Below are 23,737 nucleotides of genomic sequence, written 5' to 3'. Positions count from 1 at the left end.
ATGTTAAGGATATTCACATTATTGTGTAACCAACATATGGAGATTTTTCATCTTGCAAAACTGAACTCTATACCCATTAAGCAACTCTTCATTTCCCCCGCTGCCCTTCATTCATTTTATAAGACTTTCAGTCTGTGACATATTGGAAATAAGAAAGTGGCCCTTCACCACAGGTTTTAAAATCATTCTAAGTTAGTATTTTAAATCAGTTTAATAGTAGTAAAATGCCTTTTAAACATGTGCTTAGCTTGCAAATTAAAGTCATACACGCACACAAATCAGTTTGGGATTACAAATTATACCTGATTTTCTGATTATTTTCATCACTTCAAATGGGACAAAATTAGGTTTTGGTTTTAGAGCAATTTATTTCACTCAAACCATAATCTTGTAAGCATGTCATAGTTTGATCATTGCTTGACCATACATAACACACAACACCTTTTCTGACCCATTTGATTCCAGAGACTTTGGTCCTTGGCACCTGTGTGGCTCAGTGGTTGAGTGTCTGCCTTCAGCTCAGAGCGTAATCTTGGAGATGGGGGATCGAGTCCCACATTGGGCTCTCTGCATGGAGCCTGCTTCTCCCTCTGCCTTTGTCTCTCTCTCTCTGTGTGTCTCTCATGAATAAATAAATACAATCTTAAAAAAAAAGCTTTTCTTTTTTGCAACGGGTTTGCTGCCAGAACACAGGGGTCGTGAAAACCACCACTAAACCTAAACCAAAATGGGAAAGGAAATGACTCACATCAACATCATAGTCATTGGGGCAGCCCCAGGTGGCTCAGCAATTTAGCGCCGCCTTCAGCCGGGGGTGTGATCCTGGAGACCCAGGATTGAGTCCCAAGTTGGGCTCTCTGCACGGAGCCTGCTTCTCCCTCTGCCTGTGTCTCTCTTTCTCTGTGTCATGAAATAAAAAAATAAAATAAATAAAATAAATAAAATAAAATAAAATAAAATAAAATAAAATAAAATAAAATAAAATAAATAAAATAAATAAAATAAAATAATAAATAAAATAAAATAAAATAAATAAAATAAAATAAAATAAAATAAATAAAATAAAATAAAATAAACATCATAGTCATTGGATGCATAGATCGGGCAAGTCTACCACTACTGGTCATCTGATCTACAAATGTGGTGGGATTGACAAAAGAACTATCGAAAAATTTGAGGAGGCTGCTGAGATGGGAAAAGGCTCCTTCAGGTACGCCTGGGTCCTGGATAAACTGAAAGCTGAACATGAACATGGTATCACCGTTGATATCTCCCTGTGGAAATTCGAGACCAGCAAGTATTATGTGACCATCACTGATGCCACAGGACACAAACACTATCAAAAACATGATAACAGGCACACCTCAGGCTGACTGTGCTGTCCTGATTGTTGCTGCTGGTGTTGGTGAATTTGAAGCAGGTATCTCCAAGATGGGGCAGACCCGGGAGCATGCCCTTCTGGCTTAAAACACTGGGTGTCAAACAACTAGTTGTTGGTGTTAACAAAATAGATTCCACTGAGCCACCCTACAGCTGGAAGAGATGACGTCTACAAAATTGGTGGTATTGGTACTGTCCCTGTGGGCCGAGTGGAGACTGGTGTTGTTAAGCCTGGCATGGTGGTCACCTTGCTCTGGTCAATGTTACAACTGAAGTAAAGTCTGTTGAAATGCACCACGAAGCTTCAAGTGAGGCTCTTCCTGGGGACAATGTGGGCTTCAATGTCAAGAACGTATCTGTCAAAGATGTTCGTCATGGCAACGTGGCTGGTGACAGCAAAAATGACCCACCAATGGAAGCAGCTGGCTTCATGGCCCAGGTGATTATCCTGAACCATCCAGGACAAATCAGTGCTGGACGTGCACCTGTGCTGGATCATCACACAGCTCACATTGCTCGCAAGTTTGCTGAGCTGAAGAAGAGAGATCATTCCGGAAAAAAGCTGGAAGATGGTCCCAAGTTCTTGAAATCTGGGGATGCTGCCTTTGTTGATATGGTTCCTGGCAAACCTATGTGTGTTGAGAGCTTCTCTGTCCTCTTCTGGGCCGTTTTGCTGTTTGTGACATGAGACAGACGGTTGCTGTGGGTGTCATCCAAGCAGTGGACAAGAAGGCAGCTGGAGCTGGCCACGTCTCCAAGTCCATCCAGAAGGCGGCTCAGAAGGCTAAATGAATATTATCCCCAACACCTGCCACCCCAGTCTTAATCAGTGGTGGAGGAAGGGTCTCAGAAGTCTCTGTGTCAATTGGCCATTTACGTTTAATAGTAAAAGACTGGTTATTGATAACAATGCATCATAAAACCTTCAGAAGGAAAGGAGAATATTTTGCGGACCTTTTTTTGTGTGAGTGTGCATGTATGGCAGTTTTAAGTTAGTTTTTAAAATCAGTACTTTTTAATGGAAACGACTTGACGAAAAATCTGTCACAGAATTTTGAGACCCATTAAAACAAAAGTTTAAGGAGAAAATAAAAGCTTTTACCAACTCGTTTGCTGACAAGGCCACTTTCAAAAAAAAAAAAAAAAAAAGACTGGTCCTGGCTGAGGCAACATAAACAGGTGATTTTTTTTCTTTAGTTGAAAAAGACTTGCCTTTTCACAAGTACTCAGTGTTACTACCATTCCTTCTGTTGCTATTCTAAAAGTTTGGCTCTGTGGATGGTATTTCATTTCTTTTAAGATTCTTATTTGACAGAGCACATGCAGGGTGAGCAGCAGGTAGAGGGAGAGGAAGCAGCAGGCTACCCACTGAGCAGGGAGCAGGACTCGGGGCTCGATCCCAGGAACAAAGGATCATGACCTGAGCCCAAGGCAGAAGCTTCACTGACTGAGCCACCCAGGTGCCCCTCTTTTTTCTTTTTTTTAAGATTTATTTATTTTGAGAAAGTGTGAGCAGGGGCAGGGGAGAGAGAATCTCAAGCAGACTCCTTGCTGAGCACAGAGCCTGTCACAAGGCTTGATTCCACAACCTTGAGATCATGACCTAAGATGAAATCAAGAGTTGGACACTCAACTGACTGAGCCACCCAGGGACTCCTCATTTTCTTAAAAACAGTAACTCTAACATCTAATTTTAGTTCAGTGGAATCTGTTCTTCCCAAATTGATAGTTTTTAAATAAAGTATATGGTACTCATGTACAATACAACAGATGTAGACTGTCATATTTTCTCATCCAACCTAATTCCAAGAATTTCAGACTTTTTTATGTAGGAAAAAAACTTCCAAGAACACAGAAATATACTGTATAATAGTTTTATTTTTCTCATTTTACTATTTTTACATTTTATGCACAAATATTTTTTATCTGAGTAAAAATAGAAAATAACTGTTTCATGTAAAATTACAAAAAAAATAAAAACCACAAAGAAATACATAATTGTTATTATGACCGTATAAGTGTCTTTATTTAAAGAGTAAAAATGTATGCAAAAATCCTCCTTCCTTTTACAAAAGACTGAGAATATTTTTTTCTGGCAGCAAGTGAAATATCACTGAAATATCAATATTTTTACACCTTCTAGATGTGAAGACATTAAGTTAGTCACAGGTTGTTTTGTAATTATGAATTTTAAAACATTTTTGTGCTATTTCAAAGATACACTAGTTCTTTTTAAAAGGCAGTAGCATAAAATGATGGACATGGAAAACAGGTGACCTCACCAAAAATGTTTGGAGGCACAACCTTTTAAAAAAATGTCACACTTGAGTTTCGTCATTAATGGGAAAAGGAAAACAACTAAACCATTTCTCTAATTATCTGACATGGATTGATACAAAAATGAATGTGATGAGTTGATACATGTGAAGATCAACGACACATAGCAATTCTTTAATGTGTCTGATTTTCTGGTATCAACACAAATTTCCAACTTCAGGCTAGATACACATCAAAGTTGGCTCAGTAAGAACCACACATGGAAAACAAGTTTTAAAGCAAAAATGGACATTTCCTTACTTTGTACTTAGAGGGTACAAAAGATGACCAACCATTTTATCTTTCTTCCTTTAAATACACTGTAAATTCCTCTATGGAAAATTTATTCATAAAAACAGCAAAGAATGAATAGCATGAATTGTATCTTCTTTTACAACACAAGTTCTCTTTCAATAAAAGAAAAGACTGCCTGGCTTTCTGATAATGTAACCTTAATAAGAACAATGGAGACAGTTTAATATTTAGGTTGAGAAAACGTAACTCAAGTTTCTTCAATCATGTGGGAGAATCAGTCTCATGACTTCACCTACGTTCTGGTGCATAAAATGATGGTGAAAGATGGAGATGAAAAAGAAAAAAAGAAATAGCACCTGTATGAGAATGATCTTTGTTCAAGTTGTAATGGGGAATAAAACTGCCAAAGGAAGAAAAATGGATAGAATGTGTCTTTGAAAGAAGGAATCTGAGGAATGCTTAAAGGAGAGGCAGCAATAGTTTGGAGATCCAAAAGAAACGTGGGTTCCTTGCCTTGAAATATATACAAATATATATAATCGCAACATAAAGAAGTCTGTCATCTTTGCTAAAACTTTAAAGTAACGTCTCCCCAAAAGCATTTTAATACTAAAATAAAAAATTTTGAGCTCTTGATAACATACCAGAAGAATTTACTTCCTTGTATGTTTTAAAACCATAAGCGACTTGTCAACTCCCCAGATTGTAATATGGTGCAAAACCTTCTTTTCAGCCATTTATTTGTTATCTGAACCTAAAGCTTCTATATATTATTTCATATGGTTATTCTACTCAGATATTCTTGTAGTCAGTGCCCAAAGTAACTGATAGTTTGTCAGTCTATGCTGTATGTTTATAAAAAGGTAAAAATAGAAGTTACAAGTTTTACTCTTTTTAGGCAGCTACCACAGTCTCAACGACTTAATCATATAGATGAGAACTGACCCTACACATCATAGTCCTACAGCACACAGCACTTCAAGCTACGGTTTGAGGTTACCAAAGAAGATCAGAGATCCTTCCTCTCCTGCTGGTTCCTAAGATCCCTGCCTTCTGGCTCATTCCAGACTACCGTCTGGTACCAGTATAGCGACTGCTAGTGATGCCTCCTCAACTTATACCCCTTTCCTCCTGGTTAGTCAGAAGCATCAACTGAGATCTTAGAAAGCTGCCTAGGGGGGGTGGGTTTAAAGAAAATGATGAAGGAGAAGGTGCATAAAGTAACATTTAAGAATCAATCTTCTGCTGTAAGAGGATTAAAAGCTTTTTGCCAGTATCTCATGATTCGCATATAATACCTTAAAACAAAAAGCAAAAAGAAATAAAGAAAGCAAGCAAAAAAGACTTTTCTAGCCATTTCTGTTTAGTGTTAGCTTGTGATAAGTTTCATATATATGAAAATCATAATTAAAACATTTTTTAAATGAGTTATGTTTTAAAATATCTTTCCTTTTGAATACCATTATATCTTCATATGTATGTGTATAGGTATATATAATAAAACAGTCAATTGGACATATATATAGATATTTATGCTCACACATATATAATATTCAAAAGGAAGAAATTAAGGAAATGGGAAATTTTGTTTTGAGAGCAGACTGCCTATACTGGAGGTCAGAATTTCCTTTTAAAACTATTGGCAAGTAATTTGCTCTTGTCCTGAAAGGTAAAGTACTGCTGACTGATTTAAAGTCTTCATTTCATCAGAAACACAATGACTATATAAGCTGCTTTTGTATAATACACTAGCAGTATAGGGCAATTTTAAAAAAAGAAAGCAAGCCATACCAAACCAAACTAAACCAAACTTTTATTTTCTGGCTGAGGTATACCTTTTCAGTTTTTTAAATCTCTGACAGGAAAAACAGAGATCATTTCAGAATTTTTCTAATAGTTGGTTTATTAGAATTAAATGCCTCTCTTAAAATAATTTAAATTCTTGGCCTGACATTATGAATAATCTATACAGAAAATCCTTAAAATTAGCTTGAGGTAAGCCAAATTTCAACCTGGATCTCCTTCTGCAGCAATGCTCTTTTGCCAGTTGACTTCTTATTGTCCTCTGCTTGCAAATATATAAATTATTTTAATAACCTGATACTCTCAGTTTAGTAATTAATATTATAATTTTATTTGATATGAATATTTTAGCTCTGCTTGATTAGATGAAACAGGCACACATGCTTTAGCTGTGAAAAATTCCATTTTCTGGTTCTATGTAAAGCAACATCTAAAGCAGCAGAGAGGGGGAAACAGTTATATTTTCAAAAATAGTTATGCCAGACTGTTTCCTGGAGATACTTCATTTATTTTTCATCCTCAGATGCTACTGGCTATTTTTGGTAGGGCTAGACATTAATACTGACCAGTTTAGCTTTCCTGACTGTTAACAAACTATCCCACAATGAACCTGACTTCGTGCTGAAGACATTGTGGTGATCCTTAACATACACATATTCTAAAATATATGCTCAAAGTAAAAAGATCCAAATTCACAAGAGTATGAAATATTTATAAAAAAATCATGCATCAGATTGTACAGTCTAGAAATAAAAGATTCAAATTCAGTAATAAAGGTAAGAGCAATATTTGCTCTAATTATTTAAGAAAGACCTCGGACTCCCAGAAGGTCCTGGGCTCAATTATCCTTTTCCGTCTGCAGAGAAGCAGTAGCCAGGGCTACTGCTGTGACTGGCTGGGCAATCCCATGAAGCTGCATCTTTGCAAGTTTCTTCTGTTCACATTCTGTGACCAAACGGTTCAACTCTGCTGCACTGTATCCAATAAGAGTCTTCAAGTCACAGACAAACTTGTACACAAATCTCTTGCCTTGAACTTTACAAATCATGTCCCCGTCATAATAATACCTTTAAAAAGAAAAACACATTAGGACCATAGAAAAAATACAGAATTTGGACTTCTTAAAATATTTAACAGATTCTTGCATAGGCAGAAGCCTAGTATTGTATCTATACCAACATCAGTTAACACTGAAGTTATATAGAAATATTTAATGGTACCATCCAAGGAAACTTCAAAACATTACTCACTAAAATTTCAAGATTCAGTATTCTAAAACTCTATATATTAAATTTTCAAAATGTATTTCAACAACTATGATAAAATACTAATTTAAAATGAACATTATTAAAACAAAACAAAGAACTTGAAAGCAAGGGCTTGGAATCAGAATGTCAAGATTCAAAATCCAGTGTCTCGACTTTGTGATTTTGTCACCACAGGGAAGTCACATTTTCTCTAAGCTTTTATTCGTCATCTATACAATGAGGTTAAAAACAGTACTTACCTTCAGAGAATTGTTGGGAATTAAAAGGGTTATCTTTGCAAAGTGCTCACTTAAGCACACAATGACTGGCACATAGCCCTCTATAAAATATAAGCTATGTTAATAATTAAGAACCCATATAAAAGGAGACAATTTTTAATACACATATTCTACAGACTGTGGGAATCTGCTATATGTTGTAGCCACGCCTTCACCGTCACCGTTTTAATGTGTAAAGGCTCTCCTTTCAGTGAAATTCAAATCCAAATTCAAATACAAAAGGGAGCCTCAAAAGTGTAAGTAAAGGGCTAGAAGAAGGACAGAATACAGAACACCAGGAAAGAGGACATCATAAAGAAACAAGGTTTCTATACCTACACAGACAAATCTAGAAGTCTAGTTTACTGTTGCTATGTATGGAGTGGAAATAGAGCTGGATTTGTATTTACTTTGGAAAACAGACTTTATTTACTGTTATGTGCTGCCAAGTCCAACAAAAGGAAAAAAGGTAAGTCGAGACTTTTATAGATAGGAGGATTAAGCCTTTTATTATTTTTTCCCTATCCTGTGAAGCCTTCATTTTAAAACTGCACTGCCTGTCAGTACCAATTTGACAATGAGCAGTTATGAAAGGAATGACCATTTGCCAAAGTACCAAAGTGGTATAAACAACTACCACATTTAGCAAGATTTTATTATAAAAGTCATTCAACTTAATCAAGAGTCCATTAATAAAAAGGCTGATCCATATGCAGGATATTAAGTCACTTTTCCTAAATTTCAGAATAGCAAAAGTCTAACAGTCAGTTATGTTCACTTTCTCAGTGAGAGATACAAAACACTGGGCAGAGTTCTCGTGTTTTCTTTTGTGCCAATTACATTTATATAGAATTTAGATCTTACCCACAAACCACCAATTTCCTGTCATCCAGTTTAAAATGAGATTAGTATAATAAAAAAAAATGAGATTAGTATTTCAATTTCTTAGAAAATTTTTACATAGTATGTAAGGTTATAACAGACCCTTGAGAAAAAAGTAAAATGAAGAAAGTGGTTTTATATTTCAAGGAGGAAAATGGAGTTGGTATAATCTTCTGTCTCTTAGTAAGAGATGATAAAGAATACAAACATTAATTTTTAAATTTACTTAGTATGTCCTCAATCTAGTAGATGCATCATACAACCACATATAAGAACATTCATATTTGTACCCTCTCTAAAATGAAGAAAGTAGTAAGGTAGTACACAGTATCTGTACTTTCATGCACATGATCCCCTCTCCCTGCTTTTTTGAAGCTTGTATATTTTTAAGCCTTTTAAATTGTGAAATAGATTTCCCCAGAATCCCTCAAAGGCCCTTCCCAATCACTACCCCGCCTCACTCTAAAAGGTAAACACAATCCTGTTCCATGATGGTGGTTCATTGCTTGTCACCCAAATATGTATCCTTCAATGCTGTAATTTACTTTTTCTGTTCTTGAACTTTACACTATTAAATGCATTCATAAAATATATACTCTTTTGGGTGGGTCTGATTCCTTCACCGAACATTACGTTTGTGAGATTCATCTATATCAGTGCCTGTAGGCAGTTCATTTCCATGGATACAGTCTACTTTTGTTTACCACCATTCATTTAGTCACTCTCTTGTTCATAGGTATTTGGTTTCTGGTCTTTGGATATTATAAATAATGCTATGAGCACATATGTGGACATAAGCATGTGCTTCTGTCTGGTAAATATTTAGGAGAGAAACTCCTGAGTTAAGAGGTTATATCCCTACCCCAAAGTGTAGAGGCATTCCCGCTCCTCCACATCCTCATCAACACTTGGTACTGGGAATCATTTAAATTTTAGCCACCCTGAGAACTGTGTTGTGTCATTTTATCATGGTTTCCAAATGTGTTTCCCGGATTACAAAAGAGGCTGTGCACAGTGGCAGTCACTGGCCATGCACATAATCTCCAGCTGGTACTGCCTATTCAAGTCTCTTGCCTATTTTTTTCTACTTCTCCTATTGATTTGTACTTCAAACATGACTTTTGTGTAAGGTCTGTGGCTTGCCTTTCACTCTCCTAATGATGGCTTCCATTGACCAAAAGTTCTAATTTAAATGTAGTCCAATTTCTTAATCTTCTCCATCAGGTTTAGTGCTGTAGATTGTTTGATGTCTTTCCTCACCTACTGACATCATGGAGATATTCCTGGATGCTTTCCTATTTTACTTTCCACATTTATAGCTATAAGCTACATGGAACCAATTTCTAGTATAGTATGAGGAAGAGGTGGAATTTAACTTTATTTCCTATGGATAGTCAATGTCTCAGCTCTGCTGATTTGAAAAACGGGTCTTTCCTCATGTCTTTTCCCCATGCCATCTTTAAGTCAAATACTCTTATATTCTTGGTTCTACTTGGGCTCTTTATTGTAATCTGTGATCTATTTGTTCTAAGCAAACAACACACATGCTATTGTTGTAGGTTTACAGAAAGTTTCAATGTCCTGGAGAGCAAGTCTTTCTGCTCTGTTCATCTTCTTCTGGTATCCCTGTTACTATGGCACTTTACATTCCCACATTTATAAATTTCACAATCCACATGTTAAGTTCTAAAAAAACAAAAAACAAAAAACAAAACAAAACAAAACAAAAAAAAACCTTTCTGCATTGAAACTTGTATCAATCTGGGGAGAACAGGCATCTTAATGATTAACTCTAATAATTTATCTGTTATTTTGAAGGGACTTGTGTATATCTAATCATATCAACTGCCAAAAATGACAGTTTTAATTCTCATTATACGGAAAGGATCTTAAAATAGTTGGCAAAGTGTGTGAGACTAAATAAATGATAAATACATTGAAAATAAAGCATTTTAGGGGCACCTGGAAGCTCAGTTGGTTAAACATCTCCCTTCAACTCAAGTTATAATATCAGAGTCCTGGTATTGAGTCCCGCATCGGGCTTTCTACTCAGCAGGGAGCCTGCTTCTCCCTTTCCCTTTGCCCACCACCCCCATCCTAAGTCGTGCTCTCTCAAATAAATAACATTAAAAAAAGAAAAAAGAAAAAAAGAAAAGCAAGCATTTTAGTTACTTATGAATGCTAAGGAAACCAGTTATTTTGGAAAAAATAATCATGCTAAAATATGTAACAATACTTACATGATAATGATCCTAACAATGAAAACTGATATTACCACAATTTCCATATAATTATGTAATTACATTATGAAGGGACAAAGAGAATGTGTGTAGGGATGAGAGGTAGATCACATTCTCATAGTGTGAAATTCACAATGCCCAAGCAGCAGTAAAAGCATATTACTTAGAAACAGAGATAAATTACAGAGCTATTTTACACTATGTTCAATCTTCCAAGAAAGGACATTAGCTCCGTGATATTTCCATATATCTTGCTTTTTAACTTAAATGCACATACTGAATTTCCATCTCCATAGTAAGAATAATTTGAGTACTTATGTCAAAAAAAATTCATACTACTTATGAGATGTTACAAATAGTTTTATTCTATTCCAATTCAAACTGTGTAAAGGTTGGATATTCAGATTTAGGCAGGCTGAAAGGGGAGAAAGAACAGAGAAATGGGTTGACATTTTGCACCTAGTTATAAAAAACAAAATATATGCATCTTTGCTAAAATTTACACTCAATTCACCTATACAAATAAATGATAGCATCTTTATCTGTTATGCAAATAACAGAAAATTCGGAGATTAAACACTTAAGTTTTTTAAGATTTTATTTATTTGAGAGAGAAAGAGAGAGAGAGGGAGAGGGAGAGGCAGACTCGTCACTGAGCAGGGAGCCCAATGTGGGGCATGATCCTAGGACCCTAGGATCATGACCTGAACTGTAAGAAGATGCTTAACTGACTGAGCTATCCAGGAGTCCCTAAACATAAGACTTTTTAACAGAATAATATATGCTTTTGAATGAGATAAAAACAAATAATCTTGGAATCATCCTAAAAAGAAAACAAAACAATGTGCCTCAAAGTTAATACTAAAGATCTTTGTAAAAGTCATTTTGGGGGCGCCTGGGTGGCTCAGTCAGTTAAGTGTCTGACTCTTGGTTTCAGCTCAGGTTGTGATCTCAGGATCCGGGGATGGAGTCCCACCCTGAGCTCTGTGCTGAGTGCAGAGTCGCTAAAGTTTCACTCTTTCTCTCCCTCAGCCCTTCCCCCTACCCGTATGCTCAAGCGTGCACAAGCTCTCTAAAATGAATAAAATAAATCTTAAAAAAGTCACTTTTAACACAAGTGTGAAATTTTTAGCTTTTTAAAAAATTAAATAAACATCTTATAAACAAATCTTTTAATGTTATATAACAATATTAAACCTATAAAAAGTCATTTTTTAGAAAGGCTTGATAATAAAAAGTAATAATCATAATAATGATAAATGCTTACCTTAAAGCACGACTGAGTTTCTCATAGTTCATTGTAGGCTTATTTTTACGTTGTCCCCATTTTTGCGCAACTAGTTCAGGCTGATTTAGCTTAAACTCGCCTTCATCACCAACCCAAGAAATGCAGTCTCGAGCATCCTTGTCAGTAAGAAGTTCTAGCAAAAACTGCCACAGTTGGATTTGGCCATTGTTTCCTAAATTGACAGAAAGGACAAGTGTTTACCACAGTGTTATGGGTTAATAGCAGGCAAAAGGCAATAAACAGGTTCTCTGGTTCATCCCTCAACCATGCTACAAACAAAAATTCTTATAAATGCTATTTACATACTGCCAGAGAAATAATCCACATTCATACTTTCATACAGTGAAACAGGACAAAATACACATGATTTGACAAATTTTATAAATACCGTAAGATAATGCAAAAATACCCGTTCTGTTCCCAGGTGAACTTCTATCTTCTCCTGAAATCCTTGGAGCTCTTTGTACTTTCGCTGCCTTTGCACTGCTGTTTATGACTTTAATGGTGGTTGGGGTAGCAGACTGCACTGATGCTGGGATAATCTGCACAGCTGCACAGAAAAACAAGGGAAACATTTTTTCTTTTCTAATACAAGCCACGAGAAACATTACTGACAGAAAATGCTGTTAGTTTCATTAATGCCCCTCCAATTAGCTCAACAAAAGGCCTTTCAAAAAAACCTTACTCCACAGCAGTTTTGAACAAAATTACCAAAGAAGTTCTGAGGATAAGGTACGATGTTTTCATCATGGGTTGTGAATCTGAACTGCAGGAATAAGAGTTGGTCTTATTTTGGATGAACTTAGTGGTGTATATACGTTAGACAAAGAATGGTAAAAACATTTGCTTTAAGAGTAATTCTTTATTAAAAGTAGTTTATCAAATGCTGGGAGAAAATGTGGACACATAAGAACTCACATGCAGTACTGGTGAGAGTACCAGAGCCTCCCCCCACTTTATGGAAAGCTGTGCTGGTGGTCCCCAGTCAGGTTGCAAGGGTGGAACCCCTGCGATAAACCAGAGGACCTCACGTTCTTACAAATACTCATTCCATGATATTCAGAGTTTGAAAAATAATAGCAGTGAAAATGAGTGAAATCAGACTGCAAGTACCAACACAAGTCTCTGTTCCACAAAAAAAGCAAGTTATAAAAATATGTGTAGTTTATTTAATCATTTTACCCAAAAAGTTTAAACATGGGTAAAATAATGCATAAATTGTGGTTGCCTAGGTGGTAAAAATATAAAATATACATAGAATAATAAACATCAAATTCAGAATAATCATTTCAAATGCGATCTACAACAGGTAAACTTGATAGTTTTAATTCTTATGGTGTACGCAGATGTTATACTTTAATTCTTGTTATATTTAAAATATTTCATAAAAAGTTTAAAAATTAAATTTCCTTTTTATTACCTTGCAGTGCTGAATTAAAACAAAATCTCTTACTGACAAATGGGCATACATAATGGGCATGAGTACTCACGTTGATCAATTGTAACTATCTCATTCATCTGTTGTTCTTGGCTTGCCAACACATCTGAAGAACACACACAAAAATTTTTGTTTACACTTAAACCCAGAAATGCAAACTTAAGTTAGTAAAACTCAATCTAAGTAATCAACCAAATAAACAAAAAAGCAAAACATTGAAGAAAACTTACTGGCACGATAATTTCAAAAATACTTGATAGTCACTTTGCAAGGAAAAAGATACTTTAAGAGAAGTAGCCAATGGAGAGGTCCAATTCTTTTAATGTTAAGAAAAGTTATTCAGAGAATCATGGTCTTCTAAACATAAATATCTCTATCTATTTATCTGTGTGAAACCATTTAAAAACATGGAAATCTTCAAGATCAACAAAGTTGAGAATATACATCACACTGAAATTACTTATACATTCAAAGATATACATTCTCAGTCAAGATGACTGAGAGATCTTCAGAATGTACTATTCTAACAAACTGAAAAGTTTTGAATAAATTCACTTAAACTTTTTAAAATTAATTAATTAATTATTCATGAGAGAGCGAGAGGGCAGAGAGAGACACAGGCAGAGGGAGAAGCAGGCTCCATGCAGGAAGCCTGAGGTGGGACTCGATCCCGGGTCTCCAGGTTCACGCCCTGGGCTGAAGGCGGCGCTAAACCACTGAGCCATCTGGGCTGCCCTCACTTTAACTTTTTTTAAAAAAGATTTTATTTGAGAGAGAGAGAGAGAGAAAGGGAGAGGGAGAGAGAAAATTTCAAGTAGACTCCGTGCTGAGCAGGAAGCCTCACGATCTCACATCCCTGAGGATCATGACCTGAGACGAAATTAGAGTCTGATGCTTAACCGACTGAACCATGGAGGCACCTGCAAACTGCTTTAACTTTATAATGCTCCTTAAAGATAGCTAAATTTTCAATAAAATTGTAATGGTCCTAAATGTCACAAGGGAACAAAATAATTTAACAATGGCTACCAATCTAGCTCTCAACATCAGAGTTACACTGTAAAAGGTCCTAATTAATATAACCCTTTAGAGGTTATATTCATTCCATGCCTTCCTCATCTGTTACTATTCCCTACTCAAATGCTATTCTTTATTTCTTAAACGAGAGTTCCTATTTCCCAGTCTCTAATACTTCAGTCTATTTATTTAGGGCCCATCATAGATTGGATGCTTTTCTCTTGAAGCTGTACCCACCAGCAACCACCTGTGTAGTTTGAGTCCTAGTGCCTGGTCCTGAACACAGTTCTACTTAAGGTGCCATGCCAGGAACCAGTTCCAGCACACAGAGCTGGAAAGGGCTGAGAAACTGAGAAGAGGTCTAAACCCTGTCAGATGGGGGCTTTCCTTAGGGGTTTATATAATTATATGGGACAGATGCTGGTTCTGATCTTAGCACTCATTCCTGGCTCTGGGACTTTGGTAAATTATTCAATAAACTTAATTTCCTCAAGTTTAAATGAATTATCCCCATCTACCACCTAAATTAGCTGTTATAAGGATTCAAGGAAAATGTTTTCAAAAAGCCCAACACCTGAAACCTATCAGTAAGCTGAAGATTCTACTGTTTCACCCAGATTCCTCATTCTGAGCATTCTCTCCACTTCAAGAAAATGAACAGATACACAAGATTCCTTCACTCCCTATACTAGGAAAAGGTTCTGGATGAGCTTTAAAGATTGATAAGTACTAGGAGAACCAGAAAGAGACAAGAACAATAAAGTACTGCCTTGGAGGAGAGCGCAGAACACCCCAATTTAAGAAAAATTATACTGGAACCTAAGCAAACTATCTTTGTCCTAATCCTGACAAGTCCCTACAAGGAAAACACTTCAGCAAAAGTGACTCACATGTTAAAAACCTGAAAAAAATGCAAGAGTTTGCCTTATTTATTGGAAAAGCTCTGTAGAAAATAAAAACCTGTGAAATCAAAGGACAAAACTTCAACTAGAACATTTATTTACCTAATAAGAACAACTGGAAATAATTCTTGTAAATGTAATGAATGCAGTAAGACTTTCAGTGTCAACAGACACTTTTCACCTCTAATATTTAAGAGATTCCATGAAAGAAACTATAAATATAATCAATGAAGGAAAGCTTCTCCCTCGAGCTCATTTCTTATTCGGCAGCAGAGAATGCACCTCAGATGAAAACCCTAAGCCTTCAAATACCTGTGGAAAATCCCTCCAACCAGAGCTGCTCCTTTACTGGGCGCATAAGAGAAAAAACCCTACCAGTTACTTTTTTACCCATAACCATTACAAAAACAAAGTCAGCGTCTGTCCTGTTCACACATTCTGAAAAGTATGTGGGTCTGGCTAGCATTTCTGGCCCGCAGAATGGTGTTAGGGAACAGGATATTGCTGCGCTATTTTAACAGACAGTCACTGAAATACAAGATTAAAATTCACACAAAATAATTTACATTTATTTGAGCTTTTTTGTTGTTGTTGGTCAGCCAAGAAGTTTCTAATTTCTTTATATAGTCACTTAATCATAATAATAATGTCTGTGGAGCCAACATGGAAACACTTATAACCAGCAGACTTCAATTCAAGACAGAGGACTGCATACTACTTTCTCCCTTAAGATCCCATTCAATTAAAAGGAATTTTAGAAGATTTCATTGAGGGAAGAAATCAGTGAATAACTTTAAATTTCCAGAAGATGAAGAGTAAATTAAAGAACTGACTGATGAAACAGAAGTCAATAAACTGGAATTTACAAAGAGAGCTAAGTGTGGACACAGAATCTTAAGAATTTGGATTCTCATGTTTGTCAGTCTGGTTTTGAATCCTGACTGCCACTCCCTAGCTGTGTACCTTTCTGGGGCTGGCTCTCTAAGCCTCATTATCCTATCTAAAAAAGTAAGGAAAGTAATGATTTGGGGCATTAGCAGAGAGATTAAGTGAGATAATATATATAAAGCTCCCACACAGCCTTTAACAATTAATAGGTGCTATTATTGCTATTATCATTGATCACAATGAACAATGAAGACAATGTTATAAGAAATAAAGTTAAATTCAAGCTAGAGTGCCAAATAGATAATAATTCAAATTTTATACATTTTCGGAGAAGTTCCAGATGACTCCACAGAATTTCTCCCCGAGGGACTCGCTGAAAAAAGTCTTCTTGGTTGAGACTGCATAATTCTCTTCCGGAAATGTTGAGCGTGGTCAAGTCTATATCAGTCATGCTGAATTCCTTCATTACCCAAACCACCCAATGCAGGACTTGGTCCGTAGACCACTGTATAGGATCTAGAGAGAAAAACAGTACCATTAGCCTAGTCCTATCTTAGATATTATATAAATTCACAGTTAATTTGTCAATATACATACACACATATATGGACAAAAATCCAGACAGGTTTTTTTCCCAAGTGAAATAAACTCAAATGAAATAAAAAGATTTTTAATACTCTATTTTCTCTTCAGCTCCTTTTCAATTTTTCAATCTAAATTTTTAATGAATTCACCTGGTTTTACAGCCGTTAGTCTGGATTTTTATCAAGAAAAACAATGTAAAATTACTCTCCAAGGGTCAACTCTAAGAATAAAATATGTGATTATTCTGGAGAATGTTATTCTCTGTGATTATTATTCTCTGTGATTATTCTGGAGTATGTTATCTAAGTTTGAAACATTACTTTTTAGCAGTGTATAATTTGGTGCACTGAAAAAAATAAACTGTAAGGGGTTTCTGAGGAGCTAAACTTATTTCTCAAAATGTGCACAACATAATCCTTTCCTTTTGCTTCTAGTAAAAAGCTGGTGCTCCTGTATTTACCCTTTAGCAGCACTTATAATACAACATGCAAATTGCATGTTTACTCAGCTGTCTTTCCCTGCAACACATTAAGGTCTTAAATACAAGGACTGTATCTTATAAACCACTGTATCTTTAGAATTTACAACAATGCCTCATGCATAGCATAATTTGTTAAATCTATGAAAAGTAAATCCAAAAAGTCATTTTCTTCATCATTTTTTACTATCTAATTGAATTCACAAATAAAAAAGATGGCCAACATGTATACATATTTCATTGTATCCCTGGGACCTAATAGATTATTCTATCCAAATAAATTTAATAAATACTGGCTGACTTAATTTTGGTATAGGTATTTCTGCATGAAAAAGATGATCTATCCAAAGAATATTGGTTACACACCCCTAAGATGCATGCTATTTAATTGGAATAAGTGGGGAGAAAAAAAAACATTTAGGTACTTATCAAGAACCAATCGATAATAAAAAAGGAATCAAACATAAAATAGGATTGATAGCCACATAACTGATTTTTAATTTGATCTTTTCACAAAAATGTGAAAGGGAAGATTCTGAGAAGATGGCAGCAAAGTTTTTTAATGCCTCTGAATGCACACATTAAAAAAACCCACTACAAGCAAGAGAGCAAAACCAAAAATTCATGTACATTTACAATAAAATCAGGTGACAAGATATCCCCATGGAAGCCAAAATACATCCAGGTAAAGACAAAGCAGTAACAGTTACAGACTTTCAGGGCAGCAGTATCTATTCAGAAGAAGGCAAAGGGCGAATGAAGCAAGAGCCATCTGACCATTCTTCATTCTGAGCACAGGAGAACCCAAACACAGCCAAGAAGTTTTCATTGAAAGCAGAATAAGCCAAGCTAATAGGAGGAGCTCAAATAGTTTTCCCCAATCTAACAACAGCTGAGTACAAAGGTCATAGTAAGGCTTAAAAGGGGTTGGAGCAGTGCAGCACCTCTGGGTTTTTCAAACGGAGTCACAGATCACATCCAGGAGAGGGGACCACAGAGAGGAGAAACTGGAGGGAATAGAATCTAAATTGAGTAGCACAGGAACACCAAGTAAAAAGACAGAGAAGGTCCAGATAAAAGTGGGGTAAGGGAACAGACAGGAACCGAGAAAGCAAGTGGTGCTATTTTTTTTTCTTAAGTTTTGTTTATTTAAGTAATCTCTATACCCAATGTGGGGCTTGATCTCATGACCCCGAGGGTCAAGGGTCAAGTGCTCTTCTGACTGAGCCAGCCAGGCACCTCTACTGGCTCTATTTTTTAATACTACTTGAAAATAACAGATGAGAGAGTTTTGGGAGAATAGATCCCAGTAACAAAAGTCTACAAACTGAAGACTGAGACTCTCTGTACTTCCCTTTCCACTTGCAGAATGCAGCATTCACATACATGTCAACCCTAAATCCTTACCCCAACCTTCTACTCCTGTCAGATGTTTGGCCAATTCTTCAGAAAGTTAGATACTCAGGAAAAAGATCTATACATACTGACACTTGAAAAATCTTTTAATGAAATGACTATTACCCCATTTTAACAGTGTCCAGTCAAGAAAACCCCTTTCAGAGCTTCAAACTAGTTAGCTTTCAAGTTATTCACTCTTAAATATGAAAAGATGAACAGGGATAGTCAGATATTTGAGAGACTAAAAACAAACCATTAAACAAAGAAAAATAGAACCCAGAAGCAGAAACAATGCAATAACAAAACAGAATTTTTTTTTTAAGATTTTATTTATTTATTCATGAGAGACAGAGGCAGAGACACAGGCAGAGGGAGAAGCAGGCTCCATGCCGGGAACCCGATGTAGGACTCGATCCTGGGACTCCAGGATCATGACCTGCGCTGAAGGGAGCGCTAAACCGCTGAGCCACCCAACCCAGGCCGCCTGATAAAATTCTCTAGATCAGCAGCTGTCCAACAGAAATACAATGTGGTAATTTTAAAAATTTTCTCACAGTTACACTGAAATAGGTAAAGTTTATTTAAATAATAATGTAATTTCATTTAATGTATCCAAATGTTATTTCAACATGTTCAACATAAAAAACTTAAAAGATTTTACATTCTTTTCTCTTTGTACCAGGTATTTTACACTTACAGCACATCTCAGTTCAGATCAGGCAGGTTTTAAGTGCTCACATGGGGACTAGTAGCTACTGCACTAGGCAGCGCAGGGCTATGAAATGCTACACCATAACCCATAAATCTACAGCATACGAAAAAGTTGCACAATGCCACTAAACCAAGATAAAGACCAAAGATAAAAAGGAAATCCAAACATCTTCCAGAAAGAAAAAAAAGGATATAAAAAGGAACTAGAATCAGAATGCTCCCTGGACATCTCACACTATAATAAAACAGAACAAGGCCATATAAATATTGAGGAAAAATAATATTTCAATTTAATATTCTATACCCAAGCTATCAATCAGAGAGAAGAGAATAAAGACATTTTCAGGTATGCAGTCTCCCCTACCAAAAAAAAAAAAAAAAAAAACCCAAAAAACAAAACACCCCCAAAACAAAAAACTACTTTTATTTTCTAGGTACCCTTTCTAAGGAAAACTGTAAGAAGTAAAGAGAGAATAATGAGTAAATTGGGAAAACAGAACCAAGAAAAAGGGAAATGTAAGATCTGGAAGATAGATCCAGCATTGCAGGAAAGTCAAGGATGTCCTAGGATGACAGCTCTGTGGTAAGTACACTGAATCCAGACATACTTGAGAATCTGGGAAAAACTACTCATAGGCACAAAACAGACTGATGGAAATGGGAGACAATCTTGGTATGTGTAGAAATCTACACAATTGAAAAACTAAGCCAACTGTTAACTTCAGGAAAATTAAAAGTTGTCAAAATGCAGTCACGGTTATATGAGAAATTCTCACAGTACAGAAAAATAACTAATGACTTAAATAAAAGTTACCTAAGAATATTCACAAAATGGGGAAAGATAAGGTTAAGTTTAATTTGCTTGCAGGAGAAAGCCATGTAAGAGAACTAATCTACTGCAACGCAATGTAAGAGAACATCTACTGCAACGATTAAAGAAGTAACTTCCTATTAAGAAGTTAATAATGATTTAAAAAAGCAGTACAGTAGAAAGTAGTTGCAACTGAGGAGCAGGACTGAAGAAAGGAAAACTTTTCATAAGACTTTCTTTCTTTAAACCAGATTTGACAGATACTTAGTGAGAACATACCCACGGACTGGGGGAGAGCTAGTCAGATACAAATCAACTCTACCTGTAATACTTAATTTTTATGTCAATACATAATATCTTAAAATGTTAATACTTAACAATTCTGGAAGCCAGAATCATAAGTATATATCTTTATTTTTAATTATTCAAACTAGAAGTAAAAATAAAAATAAATAAGCACAGTCATCTTTTCAATATTTCTGTTTAATAATGGACAAGAATGACTTTAATCTTACCTAAGTCAGTTTAACATATTCCCACTTGACCAGACTTCTACCTACTACAAATTCATTAATTTGAGTTTCACCTACAGTTTTTAAATGTGAAATAGTTAAAAAAAAAAAAAAAAAAAGCAACAACAACACATAAAAAATATCAGGAAAAATCTCAGTGACAGGACTGTACATATATGAAGGGGTGACTTTAGGCTCCTGTCAAGATAGTAAGTTGATATGTGTAAAATGAATTCAGGGAATTATGAATCAATATTTCAAGGAGATTTAAAGTAGCTATGATCAGTTAGGTCTATTTCAATTTTGCAGAGAATTAAGCAATTTCAAAATGACTACCCTTAGGTGCAGACACAGAAATGAGAAACAACAGGTTCCTAAGAAAACAGCAATCAAATTTCTAAAACTTTCCAGTTGCTAACAATTTCATGACAACAACAAAACAAAAACCAGTGATTTTAAAAAAGTCTTCCTATACCTAAATAAACCTCACATGCTTTAAAAGAGCTTTATTCTAAGTAAATGATACCCCTGGTAGGAACTATGAGTCAGAATTTATAATCTTACTCTCTATAATTCATTTTTATATACTACTCTCCATAAAAGATTCTGCTACTAAAGGGTTCTTGTTGAAAGTAGTACAACTATAAAATAGTATTTCAAATGTTTGTATGCTTCCTTCTTTCCTTCTCACTGCATTTCCCCTCTCTGAGGTGACTCCAAACTCACTAACAATAATGTCAAGCACATCCATGCTAGCTTCTACAAGTCACAAATAAAGAACAATATTGTCAACCACATATTTGAGGAATGACGCTACCTGATTCTTTGAACTGAGCTTACCTTCCTATGCTCCAATTAAAACCTCCTGGCTTCCTTCATCTATCTTTCTCCTGCTAGTGCCAAACCATTTTATCTACAAATACTCAGGTTACCAACAACTCATGAACCTTCAATAATTATTTATTCCCCCAACACTCTTCCCATTTGCCCCCCCTCAAAGGTTAATATTCAGTTTTTTCCACTTCAATAATATCTATTTCCTATAATTCGGTGTCTCTTAACTCTAGTTACTTTTTGGAAATCTACCAATGAACCTCTGATACCCAAATTTAACAGATACCACTCAATTGACATTCTTCTCTTTATCAGCAATATGGCCACTCTTGACCATCTAAAACTTTTTCAGTTTCAGAGACATGATATAAATTCTTATCTTCCTTCTATCTTTTCAGCTATTCCATGTTTCCATTCCTTTTCCTCAACCTGAAATGCTGACAAGATCCAGGCTTTAAAGAGTTCCATTCCATTTAATCTCTCTCCATCAGAGACTGTATATGCTTTTCTAGCTTCAAAACAAACTCAACACAGCAAAGTCCCAGAAAATATCTTTATCTCGTTCCACATCTTGTGTACCTGAAAATACTTTCTGGCTACTTTCAGTTAAAATATGTACTATTACTTCTAAAGGAAGTACTACCAACACTTAATCCTTGAAAAAAATCTTTCCAATATCAGACTTCCCCACCTTCCCCACTTAAGTGCTGGAGGGCACAGCCTAGCTTTCTTATGTACTACTGAAACCCCAGCATTTAATCTGATGCTTGGTGTATGTGGGTCACTAAATATGTAATGAAGATATAACTAATTCTCGTCAATATGATCATTCCCCTAGTCACCCAAACTTGAGAAGTTCCATCAGTCCTTGAATCTCTCCTCTCTACCCTCACGCAACCTATCACTGGTTTCATTCATCTCTTCGCACATAAATTATTGAGTCTAGGCGAACCTAGACCTTTACCACCTAGACACATCTCATCTATAACATGCTCCTATTTTCCCTTCATTCAGTCTCTATCTGTTCCAACGTATGTCACGTACTACTGCTACATCATCTCCCATGGTCACGTCCATCTATCAAAGGCAGTTCTATAATGCTAGAGAGTAACTCCACCAAATCTTCTCGCTTACTCCTGTATACTCACTCCTACGTCTAACTTTTGCATGCACATTTGCTATCTGGACTGTCCTCATCTGCTCAACTGTTTATCTATAATAAACTTTTCCCCAGTGTTCACCAGGCCACTGCAATCCCTTTAAGATTATTCTTTTCTCGGGATGCCTGGGTGGCTCAGCGGTTGAGGGTCTGCCATTGGCCCAGGGTATGATCCTGGGATTGAGTCCCACATCGGACTACTTGCAGAGAGCCTACTTCTCCCTTGGCCTGTGTCTCTGCCTCTCTCTCTCTCTCTGTCTCTTATGAGTAAATGAATAAAAAAAAATCTTTAAAAAAATTCTTTTCTTTTTAAGATTTATTTATTTATTTTAGGGAGGAGGGGCAGAGGGAGAGGGAGAGAAGCAAACTCTGTGCTGAGGCAGGCAGACTGACTTGGGGCTTGATCCCAGAACCCTGAGACATTGACCTGAGCCAGTCAAAAGTCATATGCTCAACTAACTGAGCTACCCAGGTGCCCCTGATCCGTCTGAGATCCTAATAGCACATTCTCTTTATATAAGTTACTGACAGCTTAAAACCATGCTACTTTTTATGGTAAATATTTCTTTTTATTTATTTTCTCTCTCTTCAATTACACTGAACACTCTAAAGACAGTATTTTTTTTTTAATTTGTCTTCTTAGCACCTGAGATAGTATTTGTTCAAAGGGGATAAAAGGAGAGATACAGAAAATCAATATTCTTTCTAAAAAAAAAAATCTACATTGAAAAGAGATTATAACTTAATGACTCTAGTGTCTTCTATGTCAAGCTTAATTCTTATTGTTCTACTTAACATGTAATTAAGTATTTTATTACCATAAGGTATCCCAAGACGTTCCTGCTCTTTCCTATAACCTTCCAGAGCGGCAGCCCATCTTGTCACTTGTTCTGAGGTTTCATCTGAAATAGTTGTAATGTGTTTTGTGCCATCGAGAGTTATTACTTGAGCTTCCTCAACAAGATGTGCTTCAGCTTCAGCATGGTGGGCATCCGGATCGATGACAACTTCAACTGTTTCCGCAGGTTTTACAATTTCAAGGATGTTTAGCTTAGGCTCAATTCCTTAAGAGTGGGATAAAAAAAAGTAAATATACATGAAAACAAAAAAGCCACTAAAAAATAAAATTTAGCTTAGTTTATATGTTCTCAAAAGGTAGAGCAAATGTTCTCTTTTAGACATAAATACAATTATTCACTAGAATTTCAGTAGATGACAGTATGTGTTAATATTAATTTCCTGATTTTGATAATTGTAATGTAGTCATAAAAAAAGAATTACTTGTTTTTAGAAGACACATACACTGATGCATTTA

General features: G+C 35.8%; 1 protein-coding gene and 1 long non-coding RNA gene across 13 annotated transcripts in view; one reads left to right on the top strand and one right to left on the bottom strand.

Annotated features, from left to right (window-relative positions):
* Nucleotides 1–3,238: 3,238 nt before the first annotated feature.
* GABPA (GA binding protein transcription factor subunit alpha) overlaps nucleotides 3,239–23,737 on the bottom strand; it is a 35,946-nt gene continuing 15,447 nt past the window's right edge. For all 12 annotated transcript variants that reach the window (XM_077878879.1, XM_077878878.1, XM_077878885.1 and 9 more), the window contains 6 exons: nucleotides 23,241–23,486; nucleotides 16,256–16,450; nucleotides 13,180–13,233; nucleotides 12,099–12,239; nucleotides 11,669–11,861; nucleotides 3,239–6,821 (listed from right to left, as the gene is read on the bottom strand). In XM_077878879.1, coding sequence (XP_077735005.1) covers nucleotides 6,593–6,821; nucleotides 11,669–11,861; nucleotides 12,099–12,239; nucleotides 13,180–13,233; nucleotides 16,256–16,450; nucleotides 23,241–23,486 — 1,058 coding nt within the window. In that variant the 3' untranslated portion in view covers nucleotides 3,239–6,592. The remainder of the gene's footprint in view (nucleotides 6,822–11,668; nucleotides 11,862–12,098; nucleotides 12,240–13,179; nucleotides 13,234–16,255; nucleotides 16,451–23,240; nucleotides 23,487–23,737) is intronic.
* Nucleotides 7,595–23,576, top strand: LOC144301797 (uncharacterized). Its single transcript, XR_013368680.1, has 3 exons — nucleotides 7,595–7,748; nucleotides 19,541–19,689; nucleotides 23,247–23,576. It is a non-coding gene; the product is annotated as an uncharacterized LOC144301797 (long non-coding RNA).

The sequence above is a fragment of the Canis aureus genome, chromosome 30, assembly GCF_053574225.1.
Source record: "Canis aureus isolate CA01 chromosome 30, VMU_Caureus_v.1.0, whole genome shotgun sequence".
NCBI lineage: Eukaryota > Metazoa > Chordata > Mammalia > Carnivora > Canidae > Canis > Canis aureus.
Note: the sequence above shows the minus strand (reverse complement) of the source record. Positions and strands in the feature narration are given on the sequence as shown.